Below are 16544 nucleotides of genomic sequence, written 5' to 3' on the forward strand. Positions count from 1 at the left end.
GGGAGGCTTGTGCCCTGTGTGCCTGTCACAGTCCTGGTGCACAGTGGGCCCTCAAAAAATAGCTGTCGAGTGGACTGTACAGGGCACCGAGCTAGGCTTTCTGAGGGGATTCTTTCAGTTTGACAGCCGAGGTGCCCACCTGCCTTCCTGTCCACTCAAATATTACCCACCCACACAGGCTCAAAATGAGGCAGCTGGCGGGAGGAGCAGAGCACTGGTCTCAAGTCTCGTCCCCACTTCCCCACTTGTCCCCTTCTCCGTCCTGCAGCCCTCGGGAGAACTTGAGGCTCTTTTGCACTCCTCAGGCTGGGGCACGCTGGAATTGACCAAAGCTCAGAGCAGCAGGAAGAGATGGAAAAGCCCATTGCGCATGGATTCCCACCCGCTACTGATGACTTGTGCTGTGCCTCCAACACAGTCATTTAACCTCACTGTCTGTTTCTTTCCTGCTTACCAAGTACACATCCCTGCTCCCCAGGAGCAGAGACTTAACTCTTGGGCAATCACTCAGGTGCTGAGGGGGGTGTGTGTCAGCCCTTGGAGGACTTGAGGGGCTGCTGGGTGTGTTATGGCTCTTCCATGAGAACCTAAGCATTACCTGCCTGTGGCTTCAGCTCGGAGGAGAAGCTGACTCTGTAATAAGTAAAATAACGTCTCTGGGTGAAAATGATAGGCATCATATAATTACAGAACAAAGCGCATATTGTTTTCTGGATATGAATACTGGCTACAGAAATCAAATTTACCTCATTGGATGTGAGAAAATTACTTTAACAATTGATTTATAAGAAGCTACATAAAACTAAGCCTGCAATCCTTCCTCTCCTGAATGTTCTTTGAGATGCATCTGAATACTACTATCAACGCTTGATTGCATCTCTGTACTTGTCTCTTTATGGATGGCTTTTTTTTGCTCTGATGCATAGAACTGTATTAGCAAAATCAAGGTTCCTTACAGAAATAAACAGATGTCAGATTAGACCATTCTTTGTATTGATGCATATCTGTTTTCTGGGAAAGAGACAATTTTAAAGACATGGTTCTCACCTTTTAAAAAGCGATTTTCTAAGTATCTGCCCTTAATAAAGAACACAATTAAATGAGACTTAAGTATTAAACAACAGTTAAGCAGAGATGAGATGGGGGATGTTGTCATAGTGATCCATGGGAGTCAGGTATATATGGAAATGAGTCATCAATACTGAATATTTAGAGACTAAATGTTCAACGCAAGGACTCCAGAGTAATATTAGAGTTTAGGTTAATGATACTGTCAATGTTACAAGTTCAGACTCAGTTTAGAAACAATTATTCAGAGCTTTTCTGACACTGCCCTCCTCAGGAGCACCCCTGGTTCTCTTTGCGGGAGGAGGGAGCAAAGGGGGGGTCTCTCCCCCAACAATCCTTCAATTCTGGCCCCCAGAATGCCACTAACTGTAGCATCTCACCTGCACAGTCAAATGCAGCAAACTTAAACACAGAGTGACATGTGGTGCCTCGGTGATGGCCATTCCTCGAACATGTCTAGACTTGCCTGGCCCTTATCCAGACCAAGCCAGGACCACATGCACATGTGGGTGAGCACACACAGGCATCCACATGGACACATGCAGTACATGCGAGTGTGCACACATGGGGGAGGGAGCACACCCAAACATCTACATGGACACGTGGTACACATGATGATGTACACGCATGAGTGCACACACGTACCAACATACTGGCTCCCTAGTGCTGACCTTCCCGACCAACACTGAGGTTACAGCAACATTCACTTCATTCTAGCCCCTCATAGTGAGAGATGACAGCGTGCTGGCAGCCCTCGCAACCCTCGCTCGCTCTCGGAGCCTCCTCGGCCTTGGTGCCCACTCTGGCCATGCTTGAGGAGCCCTTCAGCCCGCTGCTGCACTGTGGGAGCCCCTTTCTGGGCTGGCCAAGGCGGGAACTGGCTCCCTCAGCTTGCCGGGAGGTGTGGAGAGGCGCGGGCGGGAACCGGGGCTGTGCGAGGGGCTTGTGGGCCAGCGTGAGTTTCGGGTGGGCATGGGCTCGGCGGGCCCTGCGCTCGGAGTGGCTGCCAGCTGGCAAGCCCCAGGCAGTGAGGGGCTTAGCACCTGGGCCAGCAGCTGCTGCGCTGGATTTCTTGCCGGGCCTTAGCTGCCTCCCAGCGGGGCAAGGCTCAGGATCTGCAGCCCACCATGCCTGAGCCTCCCCCACCCCCGCCCCCCTCCCTGCCAACGTGGGCTCCTGTGCAGCCTGAGCCTCCCAGAAGAGCACCACTCCCTGCTCCAGGGCGCCCAGTCCCATCAACCACCCAAGGGCTGAGGAGTGCGGGCGCACGGCGCGGGACTGGCAGGCAGCTCCACCTGCAGACCTGGTGCAGGATCCACTGGGTGAAGCCAGCTGGGCTCCTGAGTCTGGTGGGGACTTGGAGAACCTTTATGTCTAGCTAAGGGATTGTAAATACACCAATCAGCACTCTGTCTCTAGCTCAAGGTTTGTCAACACATGAATCAGCACCCTGTGTCTAGCTCATGGTTTGTGAATGCACCAATCGGCACTCTGTATCTAGTTATTCTGGTGGGGACTTGGAGAACCTTTATGTCTAGCTAAGGGATTGTAAATACACCAATCAGCACTCTGTCTCTAGCTCAAGGTTTGTCAACACATGAATCAGCACCCTGTGTCTAGCTCATGGTTTGTGAATGCACCAATCGGCACTCTGTATCTAGTTATTCTGGTGGGGACTTGGAGAACCTTTATGTCTAGCTAAGGGATTGTAAATACACCAATCAGCACTCTGTATCTAGCTCAAGGTTTGTAAACCCACCAATCAGCACCCTGTGTCTAGCTCAGGGTTTGTGAATGCACCAATCGGCACTCTGTATCTAGATACTCTGGTGGAGACTTGGAGAAACTTTGTGTGGACACTCTGTATCTAGCTAATCTAGTGGGGACCGTGGAGAACTTTTGTGTCTAGCTCAGGGATTATAAACACACCAATCAGCACCCTGTCAAAACGGACCAATCAGCTCTCTGTAAAACAGACCAATCGGCTCTCTGTAAAATGGACCAATCAGCAGGATGTGGGTGAGGCCAGATAAGAGAATAAAAGCAGACTGCCAGAGCTAGAAAAGGCAACCCGCTGGGGTTCCTTTCCACACAGTGGAAGCTTTGTTCTTTTGCTCTTTGCAATAAATGCTGCTGCTCACTCTTTAGGTTTACACTGACTTTATGAGCTGCAACACTCACCCTGAAGGTCTGCAGCTGCACTTTTGAAGCCAGCGAGACCACGAACCTACCAGAAGGAAGAAACTCCAAACGCATCCGAGCAGCAGAAGGAACAAACTCTGGACACGCCGCCTTTAAGAACTGTGACACTCACTGCGAGGGTCCGCGGCTTCATTCTCGAAGTCAGTGAGACCAAGAACCCACCAATTCCGGACATAATAGACAGACTTGCCATCCTGCAAAGACCTGAGGAACCATCCTCTTTCTCAGAGTCCTCTCAAGAAAAAGAAGTCTCTGCAACTTGGAGCAATCTCTAAGTAGCTGACTGAGCCCCCTGGAAGAGCGCTGTTGTGGGCAGCTGCGTTAAGTGTGAGCAACCCGGAGTGGGCCTGTCCTCCTGCTCGTTCCCAGGTTCAGGCCTGGAAGAGGGAGTTGGAGGCATGAGAGAAGCCACTGTGGGGAGAGCACCTGGTTCTTCCAAGGCTCGGGGCATGTGTGGTCCCTGGCTGACTTGGGTGTCCTCTGGTGTATGCGGTCAGTCTTCTTCTGACTGTGGATGCCAAAGGGGAGGCCCTTATCTTTTAGCGCATGACTCATCTCTTCGCGCATGACTCATCTCTTTGTGCATGACTGTATTATCTTCAGCGTGTCCTGTGGTTCCTGGGAATAACTGAGCTCAATGAATATTTGCTGACTTCAGGGAGTGTGTTAGCCTAGGATGCTACCTCCTGGGAAGCCCTGAGAGGAAGGATAGTTAAGAATTCATATTACCCAGGGAGGTCTGGCCTTGCCCTCTTTGGCTACAGGGAGGCAATCTCTAGGCTCTGGAATGTCACGCCTCATAGGGGTCTCTTTATTTGCCTGGGGTCTTTGGGCCAGGTGGTACCAGTTCTGTCTCTAGAGGGGCTGGGGACGAGAGGGCAGCCATGTGGGCAGTATTTGAATGAGCTCCAGCAAAAGCTTTGGACACCGAGGCCTGGGTGAGCTTCTCTGGGAAATTGACACTGTGACAGTGACATGTCTGTGACTCCACTGGGAGAGGAGAACAGAGGTTCCACGTTTAGAGCCCTCCTGGGCTCTGACCTGTGGGCTTCATCACTTGGCTGACTTTAATCTGTACTCTTTTTGCTGTATTAAACTTTAACTGTGAGTATAACACTTACAATGAGTTCTGTTTTTCCAGCAAATTGTTGAACCTGAGGGTGGTTTTGGGAACCACCTGACTTCCAGTTTATGTCAGAAGTGAGGGTGTCTTCTGTCGAAGAGCCAACTTCAGTTGGCTCAAAAACTCAAATAGGGAAGTTCTGACCTAGTGGTATGCGTGTTGAAATTGCGTATAGGGACAAACATGATTATCTGGGTATACACAGGGGCCCAGGCACCTGCAACAGAAGGCTCATGCCAGAGACATTGCTCTGAGCCCTCCACTTGTCCACCCTTAGAGGCCAGCAGGCAACTACCTCTTGACATGCCAGGACTCCAGAGTGTTATGTAGTAGGGGTGGCAGCTAATGGGGCCCTCTGGTGAGGTGCAGGCCTGAGCCCTTGAATGGGGCTTTGGCTCCTTGGCTAATTAGCGTGGCATCCCCAGCTGGGGCGGGAAGGGACTCAGGTTCTAGACTGCACTGTAGCAGTCATCTGAAGTTCCAGACCACCTCACACCTGCTGCTTTCCTTTGGGTAACCTGCAACCCTCTTCCTGGGGATCCTTGGATCCTGAATCCCCAGGCTGAGAAGGCCTTACCAAGGGTTTCAGCTCCTGACTCTAACCTGGACCACACTCACAGCCATGACAGCTGATTTCTGTCCTTGAGACACTCTAGAGAGGATTTAAATAAATTTCCTTCTATGGCTCATTTCAGGGACCAAGACGACTTTCAGTTAGGAATTTCCTCCTGACACGGTGTTCAAAACTCTTACACATTGTTGGAGAGGGCGTAGACTGGTGCAGCCATTTTGGAGGGAGATTTGGCAAAACCCATCAAAACTGAAAATGCATCACTTTCGAGAACTCATCTTACACGTCAACTTACACACATGTGCAAAGAGGTGGGTATAAGGATGTTTACTGCAGTCTTGTTTGCTGTAGACAAAACCTGAAACAGCTGCATGGGGCTGGGGAGGGGGAGCCCAGGAAGAGCAGTGCTTGGGCATGGCTCATGGGCCGCAGGACCTCCTGGTGACTCCCTTGTCCTTGCTTAGTGCAGAGAGTGCCTTGGAGGGGTAGGCTCCAATCTGTAGTGGCCAAGAGAGGCACCAATCGGCCTCCTTCATTGACTGGGCCTCTGTAGGGAGGCAGTGAGGCTCAGGGAGGAAGAGACTCTGTGGGGGGAGTTCCTGGGTTCTGCAATCAGGGTATAGAAGCTGAATCAGAACCTTCCTATGGGACCCTGTACCTTGGAGATGGGGCCGGAAGTGGTCACTGAGTACAAATCAAGCCCTGAGGCCAGGGCTTCCCCTAAGGCTTTCCCCTAAGAGGGGAAAGAGGACCTCGAAAGAGGCACTGAGAAAGCAAAGGCCAGAGGAGATACTTGGCAGGGCAGAGTCACCCCACAGGTTCCACAGGCTGGAGTACCATAGGCCCCGGCCCCCATATCTTGGAGAGCTCTGGACAATACTCCCAATGGTTTGAACACATTCAAAACTCTAAAGAACTGGATGTTCAGATGTTTTCGACACAAGCTACAGAGAATTGGCCAGAGTCTTTAAGTGCTTCAAATGTAGTGTTTTCTAAGATTTTAAAACAAAATGTACCCAAGCATTTAATGAGATTATTTTAATGCAGAGCCTACAACCACTGTCTATTGTGGTGCAAACAGCTCTCCACGCTAATCAAATGCCTCTCATCTTTTCACAATGAATTCATGACTGGTTCATATAAAGACAATAAAAATGAAATGAGTCATGAGCTCCTAAATCATTTTCTTTTGGTCTTTTTAATAACTCCCTTCCAAAGAAGAGCTAGCTGAGAGCATACGCTTCATTAGAATTATTTGTTCCTGGTTTTATACCATTTAGGTATGGGGAGAAAAGTGAACATTTTAACACATCCTTCAAACACTGCCACAAATACTTTCTTCTAATGGGTTTTGTTTTTTGCTTTTATCACCGTACTCTGCCTGCCGACATTAGAAAGCCCCAAATAGCGAGATTCAGTGAAAAAAAACAAACCCAAAACAAAAAAGAGTGGCTCTTTCAAGTCATTTGAAATATACCGAGTTTGTTGTAGGCCTTTTTGTTTTTTCTGTTTTTTTTAAAAAAGAATACAATAGAAAAATGTTTTCTCTCCCTGAGAATATCCTGGCTAAACAATTCCACGTGCTGGTCTCAGAGCATGTTGCTTCCTTCCTTGCTGGGGCCAGAGGCCAGCAGCCAGTAAGAATAGGAGCTCCACACACAGGGACCCATATCCAATTTGATACATTCCACTGGGGCCTGGGAACTACAGACAGCCCCACAGCAAAGATTTGGAATTGCTGGGGGCTAGATATTATGTCCCACAAGCAAGGAACCCAGAGAGCTCTGGGCCAGGGCATGTAGGTGGCTGTAGGCCCATGGGCAAGTTCTCCACTCATCTGAATGAGTTAACCCCACATGCCTCATGGGGCAGGGGTATGGGATGAGCTGATGCTTATGACCTGACAACCGGCACGGAGCCTGCACTGTGTATGAATGGTAACAACACTGGCAACAACACTTGTGATGGTTCAACCCAACAGCCATTACCTGTGACTTTTGAGATGCCCTGTCCTTATTTCTGCCTGTTCCTGTCTCCTGGCCCTCAGGATCATAAAGGACAGTGAGGAAGACAGTTATGAGATGAAGGGTGGGTGACATTGTTGAGGCAGGATGTGCCGACTAGGTTTGGGGACAGTCACTTCACCCTCCGAGTGGCCGCTGTGCAGGCTGGGTGGTCAGAGAAGCAGAGGGCTGAGGCTCAGAATGGGTTTGCATGTTCTGTTTCTGCAGAAAGTGAGGCAGCACCCCATCCTTCCCAACCCCAATACCTAGAATGGGGGCCAGAGTAGGGAGGGAATGTGTGGATCTGCTTCTGAGATGGGTCTCACCCCAGCCCCCAAAGCCTGGACCTGAGTCCCCAGGAGACAGGGGCTACAGGGGAAACTCACCAGGGAATGGTCCCTTGTGGGGGCCCCACAGCAGGGGCTGGGGGCAAAGTCTCCCCTTCTGCCAGACACAAGCACAGGCACACTCCTGGGGGCCGCCTAGCCCAGGCCCAGGTCATGCAGAGCACAGGGTGCTGCTGGTGGCCACGCCTCTGCTTAGCTTCTGAGGTGGGGGCAGTGGGCTGTGCCTCCTCAAGGACTGAGGTGAGTGGGGACACAGGGCCAGGTCAGAAGCACATCCAGACACACAGCTGCTTCAGTAACAAAACCCACAGTCAGCCAGGAAGTAAACAAATTACAGGCTGCACTTTGTTAGCTCTGGGGAACATGAACGTGAGCAGACACTACTGATTTCTCATCAAACGAACAGAAGGCCGCATCATGATCCAGAGACCCACTGCCAGGAGGGGCTGCAGCATGTGCCCTGGGCTGCTGATCTGCTGGGGAACACCTGTCTTTGGGGGCCTTACACCATTCGTCCATAATTCTAGCCTCTGCTCAGTGGTGGATTTGTTTTCCCTCCTGCAAGCTGGGCTGGGTAAGGCTGAAGCCTCCTGCAAGGCAGTGGCTCAGGTGTCCTTAGGAGACATACCAGGTCCAGGCCCAGGCTGAACTTCCTGACAACCTTAAGAAGGCAAAGGCCAGGTACGGTGGCTCACACCTGTAGTCCCAGCACTTTGGGAGGTCGAGGCAGGAGGATCACTTGAGCTCAGGAGTTTGAGGCCAGCCTGGGCAACATAGCAACACCCCTCTCTACAAAAAAATAAAAAAATTAGCCAGGCATGGTGGTGCATGCCTGTGGTCCCAGCTACTCTGGAGGCTGAGATGGGAGGATCGCTTGAGCTCTGGAGGTCGAGGCTGCAGTGAGCCAAGATCATGCCACTGTGCTCCAGTCTGGGTGACAGAGAGAGACCCTACTGCCTAAAAAAAAAAAAAAAAAAAAAAAAGGCAAAGTGAAGACATCATGAACTGAACCACTGCCCCATCAGGGGAGACTTGGGTGGAAGCCAGGGGGACCCTGGGGCACTGCTGCACTCCAGATGTGCCATTGGGGAAGTTAGAGAGGAGGAAGACTCAGAAAACATCAACAAGGCTCCCCTCACTTCTGGGCCCTCTGTTATTTGAACTCCCTCTTGGATGCATGTTTAATCTTAGGCTGGAAAAGGCGCTCCAGACTCTTGCAGCACACACATCTGACCCTGTCACTCCCCCATCAAACATCTGCGCTTCCCCACTGTCCACAGGGCAATTGCTAAGACTCTTAATGTTAATATTCAAGGAGTTTTATGTTCTAGCCCCAGTCTGTCCCTATAGACTTCTTTCTCACTCACTTATTCCTGTCTCCTGAAGCCCCAGTCAGAAGGGCTCCTTTCTCTGGCCCCCAGAACAGTTGCTAGTGGTTACTTCGCCTCCCTGGAGGCTGCGGACAGTGTCTTTGTTCTCTACTCTGGTATGGAGCTTGTGACTCTCAGGCACTTAGCAAGTGAGTCAACCCAAATGATGACTCCCCATGTACGCCACCTGGATGGGCCACACACGATTGGGTGACTCATAAGTGCTTCTGAGAGCAACATTACTCGCTGCAGAATCTGACTGACTCCTTCTTACTTGGCTCCAGGCGAGAGGGGTACATCTACTTTCTGATCAAATATTATTCTGATGCTCAGGGCATGCTTGATGTTTGCAAGTCAGAAAAGTTTAATTACATGTGTCATTAGAATGGCATTCTGTAATAGCTCTGTGACTGAATTCATTAACAGAATTCTTAACAGATAAGACAAGACAAATTAATATTTTGTTGCTCATGAAAGCTTCTCATTAAGAGAGTAGTGAAAAAGTGGTTAATATTTTGTTGCCAATCAAGATGTCTCATACAAACGACAAAGAAAGGAGGCCCACGCTCCTTCGTGCTCTGTGATCTCCCCGCCTTGGGTTTTGAAGGCCGATCAGCTTGCCCCCGTGCAGCCGTGTTTGGGGGTCACCACTGATTACAATGCCGGTGATCGTATTTCATCTCCCACTGCCGTGGGGTGAACGTGGCTGCTGAGACACCTCAGGCCGAGGGACTCTGGGAGCCTCATCAACCCCAGAATCTTTGCTGCATCAGTGTTGCACTCCTGGGCTGTTCTCCCCTAATTCTTGCTTCAGAAATGCGAGTGAATCCCGATGACCTGGCTTTAGCCCCCTTCAGCCTGATTTCTTCTAAGGGTTGCTTTCCACACCGTCCCAAGTGGGGCTACTGCTTATGAGCACCTCTTGTGTGCCAGGCACTGAGCTGGGTCCTTGGTACACTTCAGCCTGAAAACGCCCATGTAAGGAGCACATCATGCTTTTTCTCCACAGGCTCAGAGAAGTCCAACAGCTCACCCGAAGCTGCTCTGGATTTGCTGGAGGCAGAGGAGCAGTGCCTCTCTCCCTGGGTGAATCAAGGCTGACGTGGACAGTGAGACCTCCGTTCCCACTGCGAGCAGTGGGGGCATGCCAAGGTCCTATCTGCCTGACTGGGGAGCCTCACCCAGCTGTTGCTGGCTGCTTGGTGGGGACTCAGGCTGCAAGATGCTGAGAATATTATTTAGCAGCAGCAGGAATAATAATACAATAATAATATTAATGATAGTAACAATAGTAATGATGACAGTGATAATAGCATTTATAGAACACCATACGTGAAGAGCCTTACATACATATTGTCATTTAGTCCTTACTGGAACCCTGTGAGGCTGGTACCATTATTTATCCCCATTTCACAGAAGGGAAAACTGGAGCTTAGAGCAGTCAAGGTTACTAGACTAGTAACTTTCCAAGGTTCTAGTTAGTAAGTGGCAGACCCCAGGCTCATGCCCTTCCCTAGCAAGCTGTGCCGCCTCCTTCCCTCAGGTAGGGGAGGTGTGCATGTGTTTTGTGTGTTTGTACACATCAGGCTTGGACCCCTGCGGGGCTGGTGCTGCCCTGCTCCCTCGTGTAGGGGGTTCTGAGAAGCACTGGGCCCTGCCTATTTGCGGGCTACTGACTCAACCATGAGCAGCAAGTGTTTCCTGGGAGATAATGAGGGGCCATTCATCTCTGGTTGCACCCACAATTACCCAAATTGCTAACCTTATTGTGAAAAGTAGAAATGCAATTGAGTTGGTGCTGGAGGCATGTTTGAGGGAGGGGAAGACCACTCAAAGTAATTTAATTAACTGATGGCAAGTACATTAAGTGGAGTTTTGCCTCTGCTTTTATTTCTGATGTCTTTCAGTGGAGCGCCAAGTAATGCACATGAAATGCTCCCACAGACACAGGTGGAGCTGTCCCAGTACTGATCAATCTTTCCTGGCCAAACATGTTTAAAAGCTGGCACTGCACCTTGTGAGCAGGTACAGTAGAGGACATCACACTCACAAACATGCACCCCAACACAGTCCAGTCTTTACAGATAGGACACTGCTCTTTCTTGCTAAGTTCTCAGACAAGCCCTGGCCATCGCAGGCCCAGAAATTGAAGGGTTCTGCCCATCCAGCATCTGTCCAGCAAGCACCCACCAGGATTGTGCTGCATTGACATTCAAAGTTGTATAGGATACTGGCTATGTTCACCATGGTGGGAAATCACAAGAAAACAATCCTGTCCAGTGTGACAAGGCTAGGGGAAGGGCACTCCTTGGCAGCTCTGCCCAGGGTAGAACCTCCAGAGTGGCCCCCTCTTTCCATCTGCTTCCCCCATGACCCCCAGGGTGTAGCTGAAGGGGCCTAGAGAGTAGGAGAGGACTAACTTTGGTGGTTCCTGCAGCATTTCATGCTGGGTCTCTCTCCCCACAAGTCTCAGAGTTGGAAGGGACCTCCAAGGTCACTGGGTTTAGCTGCCCTCTTGTGGCTAGCAGCATTGCTGACCACAGTCCCTGCCTGAGCTTGCATATGCCCCTTGGGATAAGGAGCTCAGTGCCTCCTGTGGCGGCTCTGTCTCCATGGTGGGGCAGGTTTGATGGCTGGAATGGGGTTCCATCTAAGGAGCCCAAATTGATCTCCTTTTGAGGTGCACCTTGTGCTAGTCCAACTCAGGGAGTCACACAGCCCAGGTCAGCTCCCTTTGCCCCAGCCCCTACCCCACCACCTTCGAGATGTTAGCAGGAACTGACCATTCATCCCACGGGTCTTTCTTCTCTGGGCAAGCATCCCACTGTGGACCAGCTGTCCTGTCCTGAGCCAACAAGGCTAGGGCTGCCTTCTCTTCTGCATGAAAATTATATTCCTGTTACTGTAACCTAAGACCCGTCAGCTGTCCTGGCAGCTCACTACATGGGTGACCTCACTCTGTCTTCTCATATGAACTTCTGGGAAGCCACATCACCTCTTGTGCCAAACCTGGACCAATAAATATCCTTGAATTATGCCACTTCTTTAAGTCTAATAGAAGGGAAGTATTGCTAACGTTTTTCTTATAGATTAATTCATTGAGGATCGGCAGGTTAAGAAATTACTCAAAGTCACAAAGCTGACGCGGGTGATGCTGGGACCCCAACGGAGGCTGCCTGGTTCCTCAGGGCACAGACGTACCCCCTGATGGCCACACTAGGCTGCATGAGCTCAGTTGCTTTCTTCTTCCACACAGCAGCACTTAACTCATCACACCCTCATTCCCTTACCCAGCAACGAACGTCCCCAAGGTGGCTCCCCTCTGGCCTGACCTGGTTTCCCTCCACCTTCTCATCTGGCACCTGGCATTTGTCTTCCAGCCAACCCAGCCCAGTGGCTCACCTCTGCCCTCCACAGGGACCACCCCTTCCCTGCACACAGCTCTCTACAGCCTACCCAGCACTAAGGCCCAGAACCTCCTCCTAAGGTCCCCCAGCCCACTATTCTCTCAGCTGTGGAGCCTGCTGCACTCTCTGCTGGCCTGTGGTCCATCTCTCTGAGCCCTGTGAGCAGGCCCACACAGTCTGTTCTCAGGGTCACCTCCAGGCCTTTGCTAATGCAGCCCCGTTCAGAGGCCTCCTGTGTCACCCATCGCATCTCTCTTCTCTTCCTTAGCCGGACATAGCATGGCCACCATTCATCTATTTTCTGCTGTGGTGGGACTTGGATTTTCTGATACTGCCAAGCTGACAACAGGCTAGAAAAGCACCAAACACAGGATGTTAAACTAAAACTCTCCCGTCCTGCCACTGCCTGTGGCATCTTACCCAGTGTACTCTCCCAGGGAGGTGTGCTTGAGCTCAGAGTGAATTCCAGGTGACTTACATTGATGTCTTCCAAGTCCAGGAAGTTCAGGGTGAGCCCGTTGCGCTTCCAGATGATTGGTGGCCTCAGGTCTCCACGGACGGCGCAGGTCAGCACTGTGCTCAGCCCCACGGTCACTGTGGTCACACTGACCCTGTCCTCGGGGGCGAGGCTGAGCTCAACCACTTCTGCAGAGGGAAAGGAGGAGGCACAGTCAGGTGCAGGCCCAGGGAGTGGAGTCTCAACTCAAGGTGAATAGCCATGAATTTCCTGGGTAGAAGAGGCCCAGAAGGGCTTCATGACTCCCTGAAAATTGTTTACAATGTGCTGACTAAATGTAGAGATAGACACTTTTGCTGGGCGAGGAGCCAAGACTTAGGTCAAATGCCCAAAAGGCTATGTGAGTCCAAACAGGTCAAAAACCATAAGTAATGTGCTGGGGACAATCTGGGCCATAGATTTGTGTCAAGCCAAGAATGTGGGCTGCGAAGGCCAGGGGGCCCACCACAGAGAGACCGGGGGGCAGGGGTGCAGCGCCCTGCTCACAGCTCCCCTGGCCTATTGGAGTCTGGGCCTTGCTAAGTGCAGACAAGGTCTGCTGAGTGAGCTAACAAGTTTCTCATCCATCTGGGGTCAGTTTTAAAGGTTGTGCTGTCTGAAGTCTGGGGAATGAACTGGCTGATCTTTGAAGGTTTGTTTCTGTCTAAGGATTCGCTGAACTTGGATTTGGATTTCTGTCCTGTGACCATGCATTGTAGCTTTTAATTTTCTGAAGAATACTTCAGGCTGCAGAAACGATTAATCCTTGCCATTTTGCACTTGATAACTGGCATTAGGACTGATCATTCTTCAGGCAAATGGGAAGAATCTAAGATAGTTCTCTGCAATCACAAGCTTTTTGAAATTCTCAGGATTTATGAAAAAATTAATCAAACTCAGGCTGCTCAAATGACCAAATGGGATCAGGCTTTGGGGGACAGTCAGCGGCCCACTGATGGGACTGGCTCCCTTTTGCTCTTCCCCCAAATCTGTGCACTCAGGGAGGCTGGGGCAATAGCCAGAGGTGGCATAAGCTGAGGGAGCCAGGCTGGCTCTCAGTGCAGTGGGTACTATTTTGTCTATTCCCTATTCATGCTTATGACTCTATTGGGACCTGGGGGACCCCAACAGATGTATCCCCCTGAACTGGAACGAAGCAGAGTTGGGAGCTGAGCTCTGCTATTCTGCGGGACGCTTGTGAGCTGTGACCAGGCAGCAGCAGCCCCGCAGGCAGCACATCTGTGCTCACACCCTCTTGCCCGTGTGTGTGGGAGAAGGGAAGAGGGAGCGAAAACAGCCGCAGGTGCAAGGCACAGCAGAGCAGCTGAATTGAAACCAGGGCCCTGAGGTCAGACCCTGAGCAGCAAAGCCCTCCTTCCTCCACAGGTGCTGAGTGGCTCCGCCTTGGGCTCACAAAGATGAACAAGCTACGCTAGGTGCTTCATCAGTGCTGTTGGATGGATGGATGAGAAATGGAGAAAATGAAATAAAGAAGTAAAAGAGCCAATAGGCCGGTGGGGAGGGGACAATCACACACAGGAAAAATGTGACTAACGGTGAAGGAACCCTCAAGGAAAGATAAGCACCCAGTGATGGATGCAGACGCAACTGGCATAATATTTTACCAACATTAAAGTGATGCATTTCAAGTTCCCCCTTAAATCAAGTTCTGCTCACTACCCTCCCATCTCCGAGTCATGAGGCTTATTGCCCAGGGCAGGAGAGAGAAGGCACTAACTCTGTAGCATGACCCGGCCTTTGGAGAGGGGAAAGAGAGAGAATGAGAATTTGCTAAAATGGTTTAGCTCCCACGGTACTCTGCGGGTCCGTAGGACTCAGACCTCAGCATTCTCCCCAAGAGTAGAGGAGGCATCCTTTCCTCATCAGATGACCACGAGGCTCCCCTGGGCCACGAGGCTTTGTGCCGCTTCTCCTGCCACCTGGGGCAACCGCATGTATCTGGGCAGAGAGCCAGAACCACCTTGGCTCCTGGTATGGAAACAGGCCCAATTTTCCCAGATAACTGAAGCTTGAGAAACTTAAATTTGTTTCATCTGAGTTCTTTTAACAGGAAACCAACCAGCAGGCCTCCCAGATCACGGCATCCAGACAATGAGACACACCTGCTGCCTATTGGCCATCTCCTGTCTTACCCCTCCCTAATTCCCTGCTATCTAAACCCCGAACTTTAGTCAGAGAGATGGATTGGCAACTGGTCTCCCATTTCCAGGCTGATGTCACTGAGATTAAAGCCTTTCTTCCCTGGCAATATTCCATCCACTCAGTGATGGGCTTTCTGTGAGGTGAACAACCAGACCTAGGCCGAACCCCTGATGTTCAGCAACATCATATCTGGGACCTGAGAACTGCCTTGGGCTGCCAGACCAAGGTCCAAAGGGAAGTGCCCCTGGCCTCAAGGGGCATGGAGGCCAGTGGTGGCTGTGGGAGGCCTTGCTTGGGGGAATATCCTGACCCGCGAGTCCACCAGGCTGTGAGCCCAGATCATGAGCACACCCAGGGCTGAGCTCAGCTTCAAGTGACCTCAGACAGGGCAACTCAGAGTCCCTTGCCGTGGGAAGTGAGGCCGCAGTGCACCACCACGCTGCTTCCCTGGACACTCAGAAGCCAGCCGGGGAGAGCAGCTGGGACGTGGGGTGGAAGCTAGAGACACAGAGCAGTTTTTAGACAGAGCACTACTTACGTGGACTGTTAAAATCGTCAGCTCGTGCTAATCTTTACAATGGATTGAGCATTTAGTTGTGTTTTTCTCCCACTGGGGTGAGGCTTGTAAAGTCAGGTTAGTTACAAAAGGAACCAGATTTTCCCTGCAGGTCTGATCTGTGGTCAGACTAGAAGGAAAAGACCAATTGGGCCATCGGGGAGGGGCTCTTGGAGGCAGCAGCAGGGCTTCCCCTGGGCCCTAGAGATCCGCTTCTCAGGTGCGGCTCCCCAGCCACCTGTATCATATCTCTGGGGGTGGGTAATTAAAACACAGATTCTTGCCCCTCTGCCTCAGGCTGATGCAGATGCTCTGGTGGGCTGGATGGACATCCAGATTTTAACAAGTGGGCTGGGTGGACATCCAGATTTTAACAAGCATCCCAAGGGGTTCTGTGGTGGCCTGAGAACCACTGTGTTACAAGATGAGAAGGGCTCTGGGTACATAGAGAGGGGGAATGCAGGTGGGAGACAGGGAGACGAGGCAGTCTGGTAGGCTGGGGTTTCCTGGGGCTCTAGACACAAGGCTAGGAGCATGGCCCCTCATTTGGAACATAGGGCTGATGTGAAAGGTAGGATCCCCTCCTCCATGTGGCCCCAAAGTCATATATTCCAAGCGGCTCTAGAGAAAGGTCTGCAGGAGCCTCAGACATGGGGCTAATAGGAAACAAAAATCCAGGTGGGAGACGGAAGTCTTCTGTGTCCCTCTGGTCCTCTGCCGGCTGGGATAACTGGCTGCTGCATCCTCCTTGAGTTATCCCCAGTCATTTGCATGTAGAAGATGTGCACTTTGCACAGGAAAAACTCATGCAAAATTAGAATGTGTGAATACTGATAGAACCATCGTAATTCTGCTCCTGTCAGCTACATGAATATTAACCAAACAGCAAATATTTGGATCACTTAAAGTTTAATTAAATGAATGTTTTATTGGATTTAATTTGTGTCAATATTCCCCAGCTCCTTTCACAATTCTGAAGGGATTTATGGCTACTGAGCCCTCTCCTTCCACCCTCACTCCCCGTTATTTCCTGGTCAACAAGCCTCCCCCTGGCGGGTCCTCCTTCCTTGCTAAATGGAAAGAGTAGGACTAAGTGGCTTCCCAGGGTGACTTCCAGGGAGAGTAAAAAATGAGACAGCATCATGTGCTGGGCCCCGAGTGAGCAGGGCAGGCCACCTGGCCCCCAGGCCTGGCTCTGCTGCTGACAAGCTCAGTGGCCTTGGCAGCTCCCTTCCTGT

The 16544-nt window shown here is 51.0% G+C and overlaps 1 protein-coding gene across 3 annotated transcripts in view; it reads right to left on the reverse strand.

Moving 5' to 3' along the window:
- Nucleotides 1-16544, reverse strand: part of FSTL4 (follistatin like 4) — a 413052-nt gene that overhangs the window by 43487 nt on the left and 353021 nt on the right. For all 3 annotated transcript variants that reach the window (XM_031011434.3, XM_055386609.2, XM_055386610.2), the window contains one exon: nucleotides 12570-12736. In XM_031011434.3, coding sequence (XP_030867294.2) covers nucleotides 12570-12736 — 167 coding nt within the window. The remainder of the gene's footprint in view (nucleotides 1-12569; nucleotides 12737-16544) is intronic.

The sequence above is a fragment of the Gorilla gorilla genome, chromosome 4, assembly GCF_029281585.2.
Source record: "Gorilla gorilla gorilla isolate KB3781 chromosome 4, NHGRI_mGorGor1-v2.1_pri, whole genome shotgun sequence".
Lineage (NCBI taxonomy): Eukaryota > Metazoa > Chordata > Mammalia > Primates > Hominidae > Gorilla > Gorilla gorilla.